This window comes from Cottoperca gobio, chromosome 14, assembly GCF_900634415.1.
Source record: "Cottoperca gobio chromosome 14, fCotGob3.1, whole genome shotgun sequence".
Lineage (NCBI taxonomy): Eukaryota > Metazoa > Chordata > Actinopteri > Perciformes > Bovichtidae > Cottoperca > Cottoperca gobio.
The window spans coordinates 5,473,421-5,491,850 of record NC_041368.1 but is presented as its reverse complement, the minus strand read 5'-3'; the positions used below and the strand labels follow the sequence as shown (position 1 = coordinate 5,491,850).

General features: G+C 41.3%; 1 protein-coding gene across 1 annotated transcript; it reads right to left on the bottom strand.

Annotated features, from left to right (window-relative positions):
- Positions 1 to 2,340: 2,340 nt before the first annotated feature.
- On the bottom strand, positions 2,341 to 17,972 carry nherf4b (NHERF family PDZ scaffold protein 4b). The gene is made up of 13 exons (XM_029447917.1): positions 17,915 to 17,972; positions 14,846 to 14,873; positions 14,255 to 14,319; positions 13,942 to 14,153; positions 13,646 to 13,850; positions 13,424 to 13,560; positions 12,567 to 12,771; positions 12,282 to 12,478; positions 11,903 to 12,112; positions 11,561 to 11,776; positions 8,600 to 8,641; positions 3,278 to 3,491; positions 2,341 to 2,633 (listed from the first exon to the last, which is right to left on the bottom strand). The coding sequence occupies exons 1-13, from the start codon at positions 17,946 to 17,948 to the stop codon at positions 2,341 to 2,343; spliced, it is 2,058 nt and encodes a 685-aa protein (XP_029303777.1). The 5' UTR covers positions 17,949 to 17,972.
- Positions 17,973 to 18,430: the final 458 nt, after the last annotated feature.

The following is an 18,430-nucleotide window of genomic DNA, read 5'->3' as shown; positions in this document are numbered from 1 at the left end:
GTATTTGATGATTGTAATGTTCTTGGGGGGCACATAGTTGATTAGACAGTTGGCAGTGTAACTTGGTGCGGTTCCGTTTAGGGCAGTGGTCTTCACTATTTTTTACATGAGAGCCACATTGACAGGACAAAGTCAATAGGAGAGCCACTTTTACTGCAAAGTATGAAAAGCTACATCCAGTCATAAAAAGCAGTCTGTTTATTAATCTGTCATCCCACCCAAAACATACAATATTCAATGCAGCCAACCAATACAAGCAGGATTAGTTTAATACTGGGATGATGTTGTCAAACTCTGCAAACAATATTTCAGCTGAAGCCAAAAAGCAGTGTTTCACAATTTGAGTCTGAGAAGGTTTTTTTGCCCGAGCCAAAATCCATGGGATCTCAAAAGATGCCTCAGTTAATCGTTCAGCTGTATTAGTTGTCCCGTGTATGAGCCTTTGTTGTCCATAAAGAGAAGAAAGCTGCTCTATTTCTTTCTTTATTTTTACTAATTTCACTTCCAGGTGCGTAAGTTTCGTTGAATTTTGGATGTGTCGTTTAGAAATGCCGCTCCAAATGACTTCGCTTGAAACAGAGCGGGTCTGTTTGCACATTAAGCACGAAGGGTTCGACTCGTGGAGGACAAATACACATTCCTCTGTCCACTTGTCTTGAAATTTCCTTTGCTCGTCTTGTATGGCTCGTACCTTTGTTTCTTTTTAACGAGAGCAGCTGTTGTCTGTCCACAAACCACATCTCCAGCATCATAGTATCCTCCAATTTAATTGTTCAAATTTAGTGATATAAATTATTTTTTAGCAAATGTCCATATTCATAAGCATGCTAATGTTAACATATTTTTAATGAGCTTAAGGTTATTTATATACTAGCCCACCATGTAGCTACCCGTCCATGAGCACATTCACCATTGTAGTGCTGATAGACCGCCAAAACTGGCAACTCCGCAGTGAGTCAGTGTTCCGCTGAGCAAGTTTAAATATCTTGCTTCTAGTCTATATTTACATGTTTTATCAATTATTATGATCAATTATTTGTAGGCTAATAGAGCATACACTGTGTTTTTAATGGGTTATATGTAATAGCCCTGCTTGTTTTTATGAAATATCTGTATTGACTCCATAATCATATCTATCACCCTTTATTTAGCCTCCTGCCATGCGAGCCACCAATTAAAGCTTGGCGAGCCGCGCAATGAGTAACACTGGTTTAGGGCTTTGTATACAAGAAGGAGGACCTTAAAGTAAATTCTAAAAGTTCCTGGAAGCCAGTGTAGAGCAGCTAACACTGGCCTGATGTGGTCTCTCCTCTTGGTTCTAGTCAGCAGCCTCGCTGCAGCGTTGTTCTCTGTTGTTGTTTTTTGGGACGCTGGTAAAGAGTGCATTACAGTAATCGAGTCGGCTTGAGATAAAAGCATGGATTAGTTTTTCAAATTCCTTTTGATTTATAAATTGTCGGATTTTAGCTATATTTCTAAGGTGGAAGAAGGATGTTTTTGTCACCATCATCTCTCTTTTTGTTACAGGACCTACTAGTAGGATTTCAGTTTTGTTCTCATTTAATTTTAAGAAATTATTGCTCATCCATTTATTTATTGCTGACAGACAGGTGGTGATGGAGTTAATAGCTGTAGCATCATTTGGTTCAGCAGAGATGTACAGTTGTGTGTCATCCTATGGAAGTACACATTGTGTTCTCTAATGATGTCCCCCAGTGGTAGCATGTCTAGGGAGAACAGTAATGGACCGAGGCAGCTCCCTTGTGGAACTCCAAAGTGGGCATCATGCTTCTCTGACGCATGATCTCCAAGCCTGACAAAATACTTTCTCCCTTTGATATATGTTCCGAACCAGTTTAATACACAGTCAGAAAGACCAACCAGTTTTTCTAGATGATTCATTAGGATGAATCGATCGTGTCAAATGCTGCATTTAGGTTTAGCAGGATAAGACGTTCGGGTGTAGTGGGGAACCATCCACACACACTACTTGCTCGAACGCGTGACGGAGGGTCTCATCTCGAGGGGAAAGTCTTCCACCGGACGTAACGGTGGAAGCTCATCACAAGCCTCCTCCGGCCCTGCACTCCCCTCCCCGGTGTTCGCCACCTCTGTCTCCCCATTGAACACAGCACACAACTCACATTTCCCTACCGCCCGTGAACGCACCCCCAGTCTTCCCCTCTATCTTGTCAAACCCCGGCCAATTTGTTCCCAGGATCAGGGGGTGCGTGAGGCGAGTACTAACTCCAGCCTTAACTCTATGCTTTTTCCCCTTAAATGAAATTACCAGGGTCACCACCGGGTACTCGTGAATATCCCCATGCACACACCTCACCTTCACCCACGATGCCTCCAGTAACGCCCCGGGCCGAACCAAGCGCTGGTGGACCATGGTCTGCGTACATCCCGAGTCCCACAGAGCTTGGTGAATACCCCCTGTATACATACCGGTACATCCCTTCCGGACCGGGGGAGGAGTCTGGCGGTGCCACAATCCGGACCAACTGCCCCACCTCCATGACTGGACAGTCCCGCCGGGTGTGGCCGAGCTTGCCGCACCGCCAGCACCCCAGCCCTGGCATTCGAGGAGCCCTCTGCGGTGCCGGGCGACCAGACGCGTAGGCTGGGTCCTGTGGAGGAGAAAATAAAGGAAACTGGGGGTTAGGGAGCGACTGGGGTCCAGCTGTCCCAGGGTTGTAGGCAGGACCCCCGGAGGATGGTGTAGTGCCAGGGCCAGCGGCCCCCACGGCAGGCCGGGGCAGGGAGAGGTGGTCCTCCGCGAGTCTGACGGCGGCTTCAAGGCTGGCCGGACGGTGACACTGGACCCAGTTCGCCGAGGAGAGGGGGAGTCCGGCGATGAATTGCTCCAGGGCCACCTGCCCTACGATGTCCTCAACGGAGTTGACTCCCGGCTGGAGCCAGCGCCTAGCCGAGTCGAGGAGCTGCTGGGCGAAGGCAAAGGGTCGGCCAGCGTCCTCAAAGGGCAGGCTCCGGAGCCGGCGGCAATGTCCCTCTGGTGTGCTGCCCAACCGGTCCAGGATCGCCTTCCGGAGCTGGTTGTAGTCATATCTGGAGGCCGCAGGCAGGGTATGGGCGGCCCGCTGGGCTTCCCCGGACAGCAGGGGGAGCAGTCGTATACCCCACTCCGCCTGCGGCCACCCGCACGCCTCTGCCGTGCCCCCGAAAATGTCCAGGAAGGCCTCCGGGTCGTCCTCCGCCGTCATCTTCTGCACTGCGACCCGCGGGAGCTGGGCTGGCCCGCCTCCCGACTCACCCTCCGGGGCAGCCGATGACCGGAGCATTCCCTGCAGGAGGTCTCGGTCCGCCTTCTGGTACGCCGCCAGGTCTACGAGCGTCTGGCTCTGCTGTTGCTGAAGGGCCGAGGTGCCCTCGTGCATGGCCGCCAGACGCTGGAGGATCAGCCCTAGCGGGCTCTGCGCAGCTACCTCCTCTGTCATGTCCCTTTTCAGGCGCCACTTGTGGAGCCTCTTGTCCACAGTCCGTTACAGGGATGACAGAGAGATGGTATAGTGTCACACACACAGCTTTATTCGCACACAGGTACGCTTATATTACAGGCACCGCTGACAGGTCGCTCTCCTGTCCGTCGCTCTCCTGTCCGCTGCTTCGTGGCTGAAGAAGCGTCTCCGTCTCCTCTAGAACCCAGCCTACTGCAAGAGAACACAACCAGTTCATCACCATGCATTTATTATGTGACTGATTACCTGATTCCGTTCAGCTGTCTGGCCTCCAGCTGGGACACTCCTGTCTCTCCCCAGCAGCCGGCGCCCTAACCACACCCCACTGCCACAGTCATCTTGTTCTCTGCTGAAAGGTGGTGGCATCATCTTCTCTCAGGGATGCTACAGCAGATGTGGATGGCACACACTCACTGTGCCCTGGCTCTTCCAGCCTGTTCAGAGTCCTTTCCTCTGGGAATAGAAATCCATTAGAAACACAAATATAACCATGTCATCCACAGATCAGCAATATGAAAGCTGTGTGAAAAGATAAACTGACAGGGAACTATAATTACCTGACAACGTAACTAATTCATTTTCTGTGGTGTATTTGCCATTCGTGCTCAGGTCTTCATCTGAACTTTCTACATCAGGGGTGTCAAACTAATTTTAGTTCAGGGGCCACATACAGCACAATTCAATCTCAAGTGGGCCAGACCAGTAAAATCAGAGCATAATAACCTAGAAATAACGACAACTCCAAATGTTCCCTTCGTTTTAGTGCAAAAAAGTACAAGTACATTCTGAAAATGTTCAAATTTGATCTTTCTACTAAACATTATGAACAACCTGAAATTTCTTAAGAAAAAAAAGTGCAATTTCAACAATATTATGCCTCAGTTTATAATTTACACATGTGCATTACAATTTACGGATCACAGTGTACAAAGGCACAAAACATTTCGTCAGTTATCTGGAACAGTATGTTACTTTATGATCAAAACAACACATTTTTACACTTTGTAAAGTCATCCCACTGGCCGGATTGGACCCTCTGGTGGGCCCGTTTTGGCCCCCAGGCCGCATGTTTGACACCCCTGTTCTACAAGGTCATCGTCTGGTAACCACCCAGAGGTTGCTGGTGCTCTATAATTCCAGACAGCAAGTCACTGAATTCATCGACTTTGTTTGTCTTAAATCGCTCTCTTCTGGCCTCTGCGTTCAAGCCTTTTAAAGCCAGTTTAAGGTTCTTCCAGAGTCTATAAAGACAGATATAATTCTACATGTGATTTTGGAAAATATAAATTTGAGAAATATGAAATAATTATAGTATGGTTTTTACTTTCTATAGTTGGATGGTTGGACACAATTAGCTTTGGTAGCTTTTTTTCATATTCACTAAAGTTTTTGGAACGTATTCGTTTTGCATCTGCCAGACTTCTGTCTCTAGATTCACATCAGAATTGGTATTTTTTAATTAATTCTGGTTTTTCATGAGCACCATTACACCAACAGCATGTGCTCATACTTAACCTAATGAGGCTTAACCCAGGTGTTCTCCTTTAGTCTTGCTTACCTTACTCCAAGACTCTATAGTCTGCGACTAAGCCAAAGTTAAGCCACTTTTATGCTAAAGACTGTTTTAGATTAACTAGTCCACATTAAGGCCTATTCCTGTCTTAATCTAAACTCTCTGTGAAACCGCCCCTGGAAGTCCTCCAAGTGAGCCGGGGATCAAGATCATCCCACACTTGTAATGTATTCCATTATATGTCACACTTTTGGTCAAGCACACTGTCCATATTTGATTCTCTCTGAAAGGGAAAGGAGCACATTTTTGAAGCACCTGATATTCCTGGCAACTCTTTAAAAAAAAAAAAAAAAAAGATGCTTTGCTTCAAAGCGCATAGGGCAGGGGTCGGGAACCTTTTTGGCTGGGAGAGCCATAAAAGCCAAATATTTTTTTATGTATTTCCTTGAGAGACATATATTTAATGCATTTGAACGCAACTTTATGTGTGCATTTTTTTAAGAATAACACGTCTCTGAGTACTAATAGCGGTATCAGTGTTGCATTGAACAGGTGCTCTTTTATTAAATAAACTAAACGCTTACGTTATTTATCTCATTAATGTGAGAGGTGCTTTGACAAAACACACTGTGATTTTACACCACAATAATTGGGCAGTTCGTTTTCCTCAAGGATTTCTAAATGATGTGCATGAATGTCTTTGGTTCTCAAAGTAAAGACTTCACTTCTAACTTCTTTTGTCTGGAACTCTGAACTTTCCGCAGAGCAAAATCTACATATATGCAACCCCGAGAAATGTTCAACAAATCCATCAATACAGTGTGCTCCAAGGTTGTCAGCAACCACATACTGAATTGTACCGTATTTTCCGCACTATAGAGCGTACTGGATTATAAGGCGCACTGTCAATGAATGGTCTATTTTCGATCTTTTTTCATATATAAAGCGCACCGGACTATAAGGCGCATTAAGCGAAACAAAACAGTCAGATAAATCAGTCAGTCAAACTTTATTAAACGTGTTCACAATAACTCTCAACAATGTTCAAACGTTAATGAGCGTATTCACAATAACTCCCAACCTTGTTCAGTTGTAACACGTAAAAAAAACAGTCTGATACGCCAAATCAAATGTCATCTCGCAGCTGCTCTATTCCCATGTTCTACTGCGTGACTGATAGCCTTGAATTTGAAGTCCGCGTCGTAAGCGTGTCTCTTGACAGGTGCCATTTTGGGGTCCTTATACACACACACTGTAATATTATGGTGAAGCACAGTATGCATTACTCCGTGAAGCTCCTGACTACGGTAGCCGTAATGCTGCAAGCGGTGCGTGTTCTGCCATTACAGCGCGTATCCCTTTGCGTAGCTAGAAAAGTTGGCTAACATGCAAAAGTCCTCCAATAAAGATGCAAGGCTTGCTTTCTTGACTTTACTGTTCTTCTTTTACTTTGTAAAAAGACAAATAGTTTCCAAGGCTCAAGCATCACAGTCACAAACACAGTTTTTTGGCGTCTCTGCTCCACGTGTTGATCTCGTAGCTCCGTAAACAAAGATCCTCGCAAAGCAGAAGCGCTCACTCTGACACGCCCCCATCAAACCAACAAACCAAGGAGCGCTCACTCTGAGTCAAAAAACATGTCCCAACTCTATAAACATAGAAATAGGCAGCACAGTGCGGCTTTGTAGTTTACCAAAGTCGTACTAAAACATTTTGACAGAGCGCCGTGTACCACACAAAATCGCTTCGAGATCAGTAAACACAACCAGAATTAATCCATATATAAAACGCTCCGGATTATAAAGCGCACTGTCGCTTTTTGAGAAAATTAAAGGCTTTTAAGTGCGCCTTATAGTGCGGAAATTACGGTACCTGAATTTTACTTTTAAAAATGTACCTTTTTAAAAGTCCCTCGAGACCCCAGCCCCTGTGCTCCCTGAGCTGCTTCGCTGGCCTCCTGCCCAGCCCTCCTTGTTTGCCCCTTGAACTTGACAGCAGCATTTTAATGTTGGAGCTGGTCATATACGTACTTACTTTATACTTTATATAACTTTCTGTCGCTGTAAAATCAACTGTTGGGATAGTTTTGTGTGTAAAATCTGAATCAGCCAAGTAACTTGTAACTAGAGCTGCTAAATAAATGTAGTGGAGTAGAAAGTACAAGATTTGGCATCTGAAATGCGCTGGAATCAAAATACAAAGTAGCAGAAATTAGAAATACTCAAGTAACTTAAAATGGTTCTTAAGTACACACTTAAAACACTTTAATGACACTCTTCCGCTGCAGGAATAGAACGTTTCATAGCAGAGATGAATTCAGGAGAGCTGTATTCCTCTCTCTGGGCTGAGACAAACTTCATAATTGACGACGTGCTCAAGCCTGTCTTCTTTCAGACTAGTGGAAAGAAAACATCCAAAATACACTTTTAGCTTCAAAACAGAAGAAAGGACCCATTCACTCTCCTGGCATGAAGTGAAAAGCCTTTAATCAGATGGCTTTTTCATGGTGACATTCTAAAAACATAGACGATGCTTGTACGTGTTAAGATTGAGCTCTGTTAAAACCCACGTGTAGCGGCACAAACGACCCTGCGCAGGGTCATGTAGGTGTTTATTTCACTACACTTTGTCTTATTAGCCTTTTCACAATATGAGATAATGTGCAGTTATTTTGAACAGATGAGGTCGTGATATATGCTATATATGATGACATATGATATATAGGGCACAAATAATGCTGCAGTCATGTGAAACTCAATGAACCATCACTTATTGTTCTTGGTCAGTTGGCAAAACTTCACTTATCTGTTAATCCTGGAAGAAACTTCTTCACAAAGATGGAAACTTTGTGTTTGTAAACTAAACCTGATTAAAAGTATTTTCTGGTCTATTCTTCAGAACACCGAGACAATAATGTTAACAATCATAAAAACATAAATAACAATAATAATAATATGCTCGAAACACTTGTGTACCCAACACTGGGCAAAGGCATATATTTTGCACCAAATTATTTTAAGGACTTGCTCCATGGACGCATCATGAGTACATGCAGTCACATACAGATGCTTAACAAATCGTCTCTCTCAAAAAAAAAGAAACACGATACTAACAGGCAAAGTGCATATCAATAGTATGAAAATATATATTTATTCTCTGTGACACTTCACAGAACGAGAACAGATCACGGGTACAAGCGGCCGAAATGGGTTTTCTCAGACGGGTGGCTGGCGTCTCCCTTAGAGATAGGGTGAGAAGCTCAGCCATCCAGTGAGAGACTCTGAGTAGAGCCGCCTGCTCCTTTACGTTGAAAGGAGCCAGTTGAGGTGGTTCGGGCATCTAGTAAGGATGCCACCTGGGCGCCTCCCTAGGGAGGTGTTCCAGGCACGTCCAGCTGGGAGGAGAGCCCGGGGAAGACCCAGGACTCGGTGGAGAGATTATATCTCCTCTCTGGCCTGGGAACACCTCAGGGATCCCCCAGTCGGAGCTGGAGGATGTGGCCCGGAGAAGGGAAGATTAGGGTTCCTTACTGGAGCTGCTGCCCCCGCGACCCGATCCCGGATAAGCGGTAGACGATGGATGGATGGATGGATGGACACTTCACATCTTCCGTTGCAGACTGAAAACCCAGCCGTTTCGACAGCACCTAGGTACATAAGTACTTTTGGTCATTTAAAGTCCATTTTACTGTTACGCAAACGTGTTTACTTCAGCTTGTTTTGAACATTCACTCGTAGTGGAGAGTTGGTGCTTTGACATAAGTAAAGGATCTGAACACTTCCTCCTGACTGTCACACGTAATTGTATCCAAACGTTCATTTATTTGATTTATAGTATTCAGCATTCAACTACACGACTGCATACTATATGAATCAGTTGTCAACATATAGAGGAAAGTATCAAAGTGTAAAAGAAGTGTTTTAAATTAATTGCAATAAAGGCTGTAATAGTGTTGTTTATGTATTTATGATTCAAAGATATTTTTTGCATTTCTAATTCAGATAACTTACATTTTTTTTTATATATGATGGTTCTGGATATAAATGCTGCATTGATGTATATGTTGCTTACTTCAATTAATTTTTCTCACTGTTGTATTAGTAGTTTTCAATTTGATATCTTTAACTAGACATTATGCTGCATCTTCACAAACAATTGATAAAGCACACATGCAATAAATTACATCCACCCCTAGATTGTAACAGCACATCCTATTATATCAGTTATAATAGAAGTCTGTATCACGCAATATGGCTGAATAACAATAACTGTTGGACTGTCTTACCTACTTGATCAGGCCAGTAAAGCCACGTCAAATTAAATATGTGGTGAATATAACGGTGTGTAGACGTTAAGTCAGTTTCTCCTCGAATGAACAGATGTGTTGTGGTGAATGAAGCAGAACAAGTTGAGAGGTTGAGTTACATTTGACCTGTGAGCTGTGTGTTAGACACAAAGCTTTCTATCTTAATCACCTGAAGGTACTTGTTTACAGTCTTCAAACATCACTTGTTCATGACGATGTCAGTGGGAGTTTAGTGAAACCATTGACCCTCTTTGTGGAGCTTCGTCAAAGCACTCAATGTATTCACCACATGGTGGAGAAGTCCAAGACACAGATCCTGCATGTTTTTAAAAAATAAAATGAAAATCTCAGACTGAAAGATCAGCAAAACTCAGTTAAAGCTACTCAACTGGGTACTGAACTGGTTTATGCTATTTTTATGACATAATGCACTGAATTTTTATATAATATACTTTTATATAAAACATACTTACTATGCTATGGCAGAGCGACCCGTCCAACAGCAAATTCAATATTTAATCAATATTCTTTAAATTGAGCATGTTCTGATTATTTGATGATTTGACTTCATTTTAGAGGTGGCGGTCTGTGAGGTGCACAGGGTGTGTGTACTAATAATGATGTACAGGAAAGTGAGAAAAATGTTTTGGGTGAGGCAGGAGAAAGTACAGTTGGGGGAAAAATGGTAAAGAACAAATAAGAGAAAAGAAGGAGACAGGTAAAACACAGGTTGGAGAGGCAGGTGAAATACAAGAAAATGATACTGTTGAAAAAATGACATGGGGCAAACAGGTCGATGATGCAGAGATGGAGGAGGAGGGTGTTTTAAATGTGAATGGAGCCACATTCACTATCTCACATGCCAAATACTGCTCACATGCCAAATACTGCTACAAACAGGATCGAAGAGCACTTTGGCTCCTCTGACCCCCGGCATACGTGGCAAGGCATACAGTCACTCACTAACTACAAATCACCCAGCAACATGCATATATATAACAGGTGATTTATATTCTAACATATCCTGCAAGCGATGTTCCCCAAGGGGGAAAATTAGAAGATAAATTAGGACATAATGCTTAATGCATTTTATGACATCATTTGCAACATACACTAAACTGGCAAATTGATGAAAGTAACAAAACAGAGACTATACCCAGGGCATGATCCAGCCATCATATCACAAATCAGCCAAGATCAACACCGACGTCCTGATCAATTTGATTTAGACAATAGGAGATATTTGGTTAGGTTACAATAAAATCTTGGCTCTCGTTAGATAAATTCTGACTTATTGGGCACAATAACACTTTTGTCAAAATCTTGTCATGCTTTCTATTAATTTTCACATGGCCATTTTATTTGTGTGTTATAGGTAAGGTATTTTGGGAGTGTAACATAGCAAATAGTTTCATTATATTGAGAAACATAGGTACACTTAAAAATATTACATAATGGAAAACATTTTCAATCACTCCAGTATTTGCTCAGTTCAGCTACATTCTCAAAGAAAACATACTTTCTCTGCAAGAACAAACCTTTTATATGTAATATCTTATACGTAATACTTAAACACATGACACTCTATTCCAGCTAAAACAATACGATTCACACTTTAGATCAGGGGTTCCCAAACTTTCTGTGGCCAAGGCACACCAAAGACCAAACCAAAATCTCAAGGCTCTGAGTTCATATCTGGGAAAAATCCCCTCTGTAACACATAGTATCACTGTTATCACTCTGTGAACATTTATTTAGCCTAGTCCTTGTAAGAAGCTATTCTCCTTCACACTAGCAGAGAGCCTTTATGTGTCACACTCTAATATTTCCCACCGTGCGCAAATGGCTAAAACGAGGTTCGCTTTGACAGATTTCTTTTGTTTTAATGATTGTTTTATTTATATTTAGGCCAAAGCATATAAGACCTATTGTTTCTATATTGGGAAATAAGTGTGTAGGACAAAGTGCCGATAAAGTATAGTGTTTCCCTGCCAATATATATATATTGACCAATATATTATATTATTGTTATTAATAGGTTAGATTTTCTTGTTCAGCTCAGTTTGAAGTCTGCTCAGTAGGCGTTGTGGGATGGGAATGTCTTCAGAATAGTGTGAGTATCTTTGCCGCTCACAAATATGATATTTCATTATCCTCCTGCTGGGTTACAAGCAAGAAAATATGGTAAATATTGTGATCACAAATTAATTTAGAAACTTGAAAGTTATGTAGTAGATATAATTTTAAAAAATGTTATACCTCACTGTCAGTGATATCTCTCATAGGTGTGTCAGTCTGCTTCAGCTTGTTGTAGCCAGTCTTATCCATAACTAGTAGAGAAAGAATATTTCCTCCTTCCTTCACAAGAAAAATCACATCCTCCAGATACTTCTCCTCCACATTTTGTCCATTGACTTCCATCAGCACATCACCCACAAGTAAGCCTGCACTCTGCCCAGAGCCACCAAAAGCCACCTACAGAGGGAAAAAGCATTTGACAAGACATTCAAAAATCTATATTTAATATGTATACTACTTAAGTAAAGGATACGAGTACTCCTTTCACCACTGACTAAGTGCAATTCAGTGTTTCATCCCCACCTGACTGACAAAGGTCCCAGAACTCTGTGGGACACAGTCTAGGTTAAAGCCAAACCCCAAAGGGCCTTTTTGGACAGAACAGTGTCTGGGCTTGCATGAGCCATCCATTTCCTTTTGTAGGGACTGCTCTGCTGCAAAGGCTGATATGCTTCTCCCCTTTTCCCTCTCAACAGCACCATCCTCGCAGAAGAGAAGAGGGGATAGACCCAACTGCAGAAACAAAATAAAGTAAAGAAACAGTAATCACTGATCTTAACTGAATTATGTTTAGTTATGGCTTCCAAATACATTTCAGATTATTTTTCTTCATCTTCTTTCAAGAGATAAAAAAAAAAAGCAAGATAAAATGTGTGACATGTTTCTGGTAAGCGGCGCCCACCTGGGTGTAAAACTCCAGCCCGTGGCGAGTGATGGTGGTGAGAGACATCTGTTGGCCACTCCGTCTCACTTTGTCCACAATCTCCTCATGCTTAAGTGACTCCACTGACTCCCCATTAACCTCCATCAGCAGCTCTCCATCCTGCATACCTGCCCTCTCTGCTGGACTGCCACTGCCCATCTCACGCAGAACATGAGCTATTATTGAAAAATACACAGATATTTAAGTAAAAAACCTAAGTCTGGAATGCTTGTGTTTGAGTTTTGCACTCTTTTATCCTCTCACATGTGCGTCCTGATGGTGCCTTCTCCAGCCGAAGGAGGAAGCCATATCCCTCAGGCTCAGACTCCAGGTGGAGTCTTCTGGCTCTATAAGGCAGGTTATGTGGAACAGCCATGGCGGGCAGGATGGGCATCCTCTGTCGCTCGTAGTTCGTCTCACTCTCACCGTCAATCACTAGGATGGTGATGTGATTGCCACATTTTTTCATCTACAGCAAAATGTTATTTATTACTGCAAGACAAGGCTGGACAGTAACTTCAATCTTATTATAAACACCCTTTGTAGGCCATAAAGGTTCAGAGGTACATTCACCCCCAAAATCATTGTATATTTAATACTCACCCCGTGTTACCTTGAATTCTTTGAGAAAACAATTTTTTGGCATTCCTCCACGATGAACGAAGAATCCAAAAACAGAGCAAAGTCTTGATTAATTGAAGTAAATGGGGGCTGCGTTTAACACCAGCAAAACTAGATCAAAACATTGCGCCTGCGCAAACGTGAGTGTTTATTCGGAAATGCTTTAAATAGTGAAAATGCATATGTTTTGGACGTAGTGAGACTGGATAATACTGCATGAGACTTGGAATATACTGCACAAATTGTGTGAGACTTTGAAAACGGATGTTTTGATAAAGTTTTAAATGTTGTTAAACGCGGCCCCATTTACTTCGATTCATCAAGACTTTTCTCCGTTTTTGGATTCTTATTTCTTTGGAAAGCGTAACACGGAATGAGTAATTTACTCAAACAGTTTATTAAAGGAATAATTCACCCGTTTGTATATCAATGACAGCAAGACAAAGTACAGCAAAAAGAGTTGTGACTTTTTTATGTTGATTTTAAGGCTGACTTCTTACCATCCTGCTGAGTGCAGAGTGTGTGAGATCGGACACTGTTGCTCCATTCATCCACACCAAGTGATCTCCCTTACACACCCCGGCCTTTTCAGCTGCACCTCCTTTCACCACCCTCACAGAGAAGCGACCTTTCTCTCCTACATAGCAGAAACAGGAGGAGCAACTCAATCACAATGCACAACTTAGACATCTTATCTCGAACCTTGGACTTTTTGTGATTACCTTCCACGGGTGTGAAGTTGATGCCCAGATCTGAGGCTGGATCCTTGGTGATATGGCAGAGTCTGGGTGGTTTGCAGCCCTCGCCCTTGTGTGCTTTGGCCAGACTTTGGAGGTCTTCACCTCGGGACATCGCCTGCTCATATTCCCCCCCATCCAACACTAATAAACATAACTGGTGTCCACTTAGCTTTATCTTCCTAGCCACCTGTTTCATTACAAAGTAAACATAGAAGTTAGAATCCCATCAGCCCTTTGGATAGGCTTCTGTCATTTAATAATGTAGGGAGCTCAACTACCTCAGGGTGAGGGACATCATCAACATAGCAGTTGTTGACTTCCAGAAGCCTGTCTCCATCCTGAAGGCCACTGCATACCGCCACCCCTCCTGACACTACATTTCTGATGATGTGACCCTGGCGTCCCCTCTCCACCCTCAGATGGAAGCCGTAGGACTCCCTTTCGTCTCGTTTAAGAACACACAGACGTGGGCTGGGTGTCGACACAGAGTCTGAGCAGGAGGAGACAGAAAAGTGCTGTCATACCTGCTCAGAGCAGAGTTTCATCTTGGTCTGGTACACAGAAGATATTTAGACATGTGTAGCAAGATACCTGCGTCTTCTGTGGTGACCATCACTGGGTTGTCTATTCCCTCTTTAGGATTAAATATAAATGTCCTGATAACGAGAAGAGAGACGTTTGACTTAAGTTTTAGTTGCAAACTATTGACTATTAAATGTTATGCATTTGGTAGCTCTAGGAAAAAATAAAAGTATAATAAACAATTTTCCCTCTTTATGACCATCTAAACTTAAAGTTTGAGCTACATTTTATTGAAAGTAATTAAACAATCATTACACTTTTTAGTACAGATTAGTTGCACAATCTCAACTGTTATTATCGTTACAAGAATCTATACAGCCTTATCTCTGGCCCAAAGTATAAAGATTACTACGTTCCAAAAGCCAACATGCCAAGTCATTTACATTTTTAAGCTGCATGTACTAAACATTAATGTGATACAGTAGTTTTGGCGAGACATAAATGTGTAATTCTGTTTTTCAGGCTAAATGTCCAACTCTGTTCTATGCTGTAATAGAAGTATAGGGTTCACATTTAAGCTTGAATTTACAATTAAATATATGAAGGTTTTTCAAAATGTATGAGCATTAGAGGAAACAATTAGACGAAAAGCAGACTTACTCTGTCAACCCTATGATTTCCACCAAACCTAGAAAAACAGATAATGTATGAATTTAATAGCTTTAGCAGGATAACATTTATGGAGTGACATTTAATATTCATACATATCTATTTATTAAAATGTGTGATATAGTTACCATATTCCCTTTTAATCATTGGTACCACACACCCCAGATCAAATTTAAATCAGACATGATTATTGGCCGTCAATCACATTTGGTATACTAATTTGAATTTACAGCTCTGAACGTCTGCGTGGTTCTTTCCAATAAACTGTGAGGCCTCAGTTTAACAGTAAGATTTGAGCCACTGACATATCTGCTGACTTAAACTATCAAGTAAGGCACCATAAAACAGGGTTTGACTTCATGTAATTATCTTTAGTCTTTGCCCTCTCTAAAAGGGGAGGGAATCAATGAACATTAAAACCATTTAAGTTGAAAATGTCCAATAGATATGTGACAGATAAAGAATCAAAACTTGGCCGGACCTCACACTTAAAATATCAGACAGAATTTTTTACAGAAATCATAATTAGCTTCTAAGTGGATTATTTTATCAGAGCCATTTAGATGATATGTCAGCGATATACATTCAAGAACAAAGTTACTATCAGTTCATGGGTTAAAAACAAAACAAAATGGGGTATAAAGGGGTATAACTGCTCATTAATGGAACAATTTATTCATACATTTTCATTCCTCCTTTCCTAGTATCCAAGTTGTGTACCACTGGGATCCATGTTGGGCCCAGTCCTGTTCACCATTTATGTAAATGAGGTTGTCTCTTCTCTGTCGCTGTCTGAGTGTAATAATCCCTTTTACGCTAACGATAGTTTTATATTGTGTTGCTGATTCTGTTCAATTAACGATAGAGAAATTACAACTCTGAATGCAATGCAAGTTGCACGTATACTAAATAGTTTTTTTTTATTTACTTGGTTATCATTGCTATTGTATGCAAATATATAGATTAAAATATATTTATTTACACTCTGACCATTTAAGATTGAGATGTAACCGAATAGAAATAACTTGGCTTTGGGTTTAATGAGAAATTGACATTGTAATAGCACGTAGAAAAACCTTGTTGATAAACTTACTGATACGTGGCTTATTGTACAGAAACAGCACCAACTTCCCATCTAAGCTGCATAGAGAGGTTTGTTGAAGCCACTTTGCTCTCAGATCTTGATTATGGGGGTGTCATCATGCTGTTGCCTCCACTCTGAGGCCCCTACATGGCATTGACCACTCTGCTCTCAGGTTCATTACTGGTGATAACATCCCTCACTGCAATCCATTTGATAATGTTGGTTGGCCTTCCCTGTCTGAGAGAAGTAATAACTAGTGGCACTTATTCATCTACAAAACCCTGGTTGGTAAAGTGTCACATCTCATCCTTTTTGCTGTGGCACTGAGTACAGGCCAGAGTGCCAACTAAATACATTTACTCCAGTGCTGTACTTAAGTAGACACTTTAACTACCTTTATTATTTCCATTGTATCCTACTCTCAGAGGCACATTTCTACTCCACTACATTTGTCTGACAGCTTTAGTTATTTTACAGTTACACATTTCCATCCCCTTCCTGTCCAGTGAAAGCCATGCATCTGACGTTGAATGTTTGTGAAACTGAAGGATGAAGTGTTGCCTTATGGGTATTTTCTTACTTCTAAACTAGTTATGAAGCCTCTTGGAACCGTTGAAATATGCATTGTCACAAAGCTGAAAACAGTGACTTTAGAAATACTAGGTTCTCATAGACATGTGATGATCTTATAGAATATGATGCATTGCTGTAGATTAAACTACCCAACAGTATTTAAGTATTTTTAAGAGTTAAAATGAGCACAACCTTAAAACATCTACAGCAGGAAAATGCATCATATACATTAATGCAGCTGTAATATTAATCCAGAAACATCGTATATAATAATAAAACACTGACATTTTACTGCACAATCAATACTTTTACTTCAATCAAATGTTGCTGATAACTTATAACTTAAGGTTTTGAATGAAGGACTTTTACTTGTATTGAAGTATCTGTATAATGTGATGTTAGTACTTTTACCTGAATAAAGCATCTGAATACTTCTTCCACACTGCCTAAGCCTGCTCCAGTGATTGGTTGATGCTCCAGCAGGCTTGAACCAAAACTGATCTAAGAGCCTTTTCTGTTTCTGTCTCAAATACTCCCCCCTCTCTGTACCTTGCCATTCCTAAATTTCCGTCGGGATGAATAAAGTATCTATCTATTGACTTCTATTGTTATATAACACCATTAACAGGGATTTGTATATGCTACAGCCAACCTATGCAGTATAAATAAAGATTTAATAAAAATAAAAATATGATGAATAAATATGTCTACAGCTGACACATTAAATCTACACTGCTTATCTGCCTGGTTCATCATGTCAGTGACACAGAGTCCTTGTTGCTCTGACACAGTGGAACATAAAAACAAACTGTTACAATAATGTAACACGCTTAGCTACTCTCTGATCCCAGATGAAATCTATCTCTCACATGCAGCCCTTCTCCTGAATAGCTCATACCACAGACACTTCAGAGCAGCTAATGGGTCACTGTTTGTTTTTCCTTACCATAAATCGTCTTTTTAATGTTCTAGGACAAAGCGGTCTTATATACACACACACACACACACACACACACACACACACACACACAAAGACAAGCTGCTGAAAGATGACATGAGAACTTTGAGTTGTGAATGATCACAATTTGAAAAATCATTTCTATCTTGGAAGCACTATCCGAATGGACAGATTTAATTTCTTCATCAAGTTTTATCAAGGTTTAGAAATCAAGTTCAAACCTATATTTCACTAGACATACAGACAATGAGTCTTAACAATCTAAATGTGATCCTAAATGCAGCACAGTAGAATACAAAGACAGCACAGGCACACATTGAGAGATAAAAACATAAAAATGATTAAATATACGAATATAAAGGACAAGATGGATCAGAGAGCACATGCAGTATTAGATAGCTTGAAAACAAACTTTAGGAAATGTCGAAAGATTTGAATGCATTACCTGTACTTGATCTCATGTTGTGTCTCTTTCCCATCTGGTCAGCAGTGACCCGCACAGAGGGAAGTAACCGAGGGAGTACTGTACGAACAAACATGTATTCTGACTACACAGAGACTCCTCCCTTTGAAAGACACCAGGCTTAATGTTTAATCTGTGGGGGAAATTTTGAGCACAAATGTGTAACGTCCACTTCACATTGTACCATGTACTGAATGAACAAAACACATAACATCTTGTTGATCTGTAAAAGTTACAACTGTATGTGCCATGTTCCCATGAGCACTACATCCAAGACTGACTGTCGGTGTCAAGGCCAAAGCTCAAGTTGCACAAACAGACCAACATTCCAATAGAAACAACAGAGTAGCAGAGGTGGAAGATCCTTTACTTAAGAGTACAAATACCACACTCAACATATTCCACTACAAGTAGAAGTCCTGCATTCCAAACCTTACTCAACAGTATGTATGAATGATCAGCAACATGTAACTATAGTATGAAAAGTACTCATTGTGC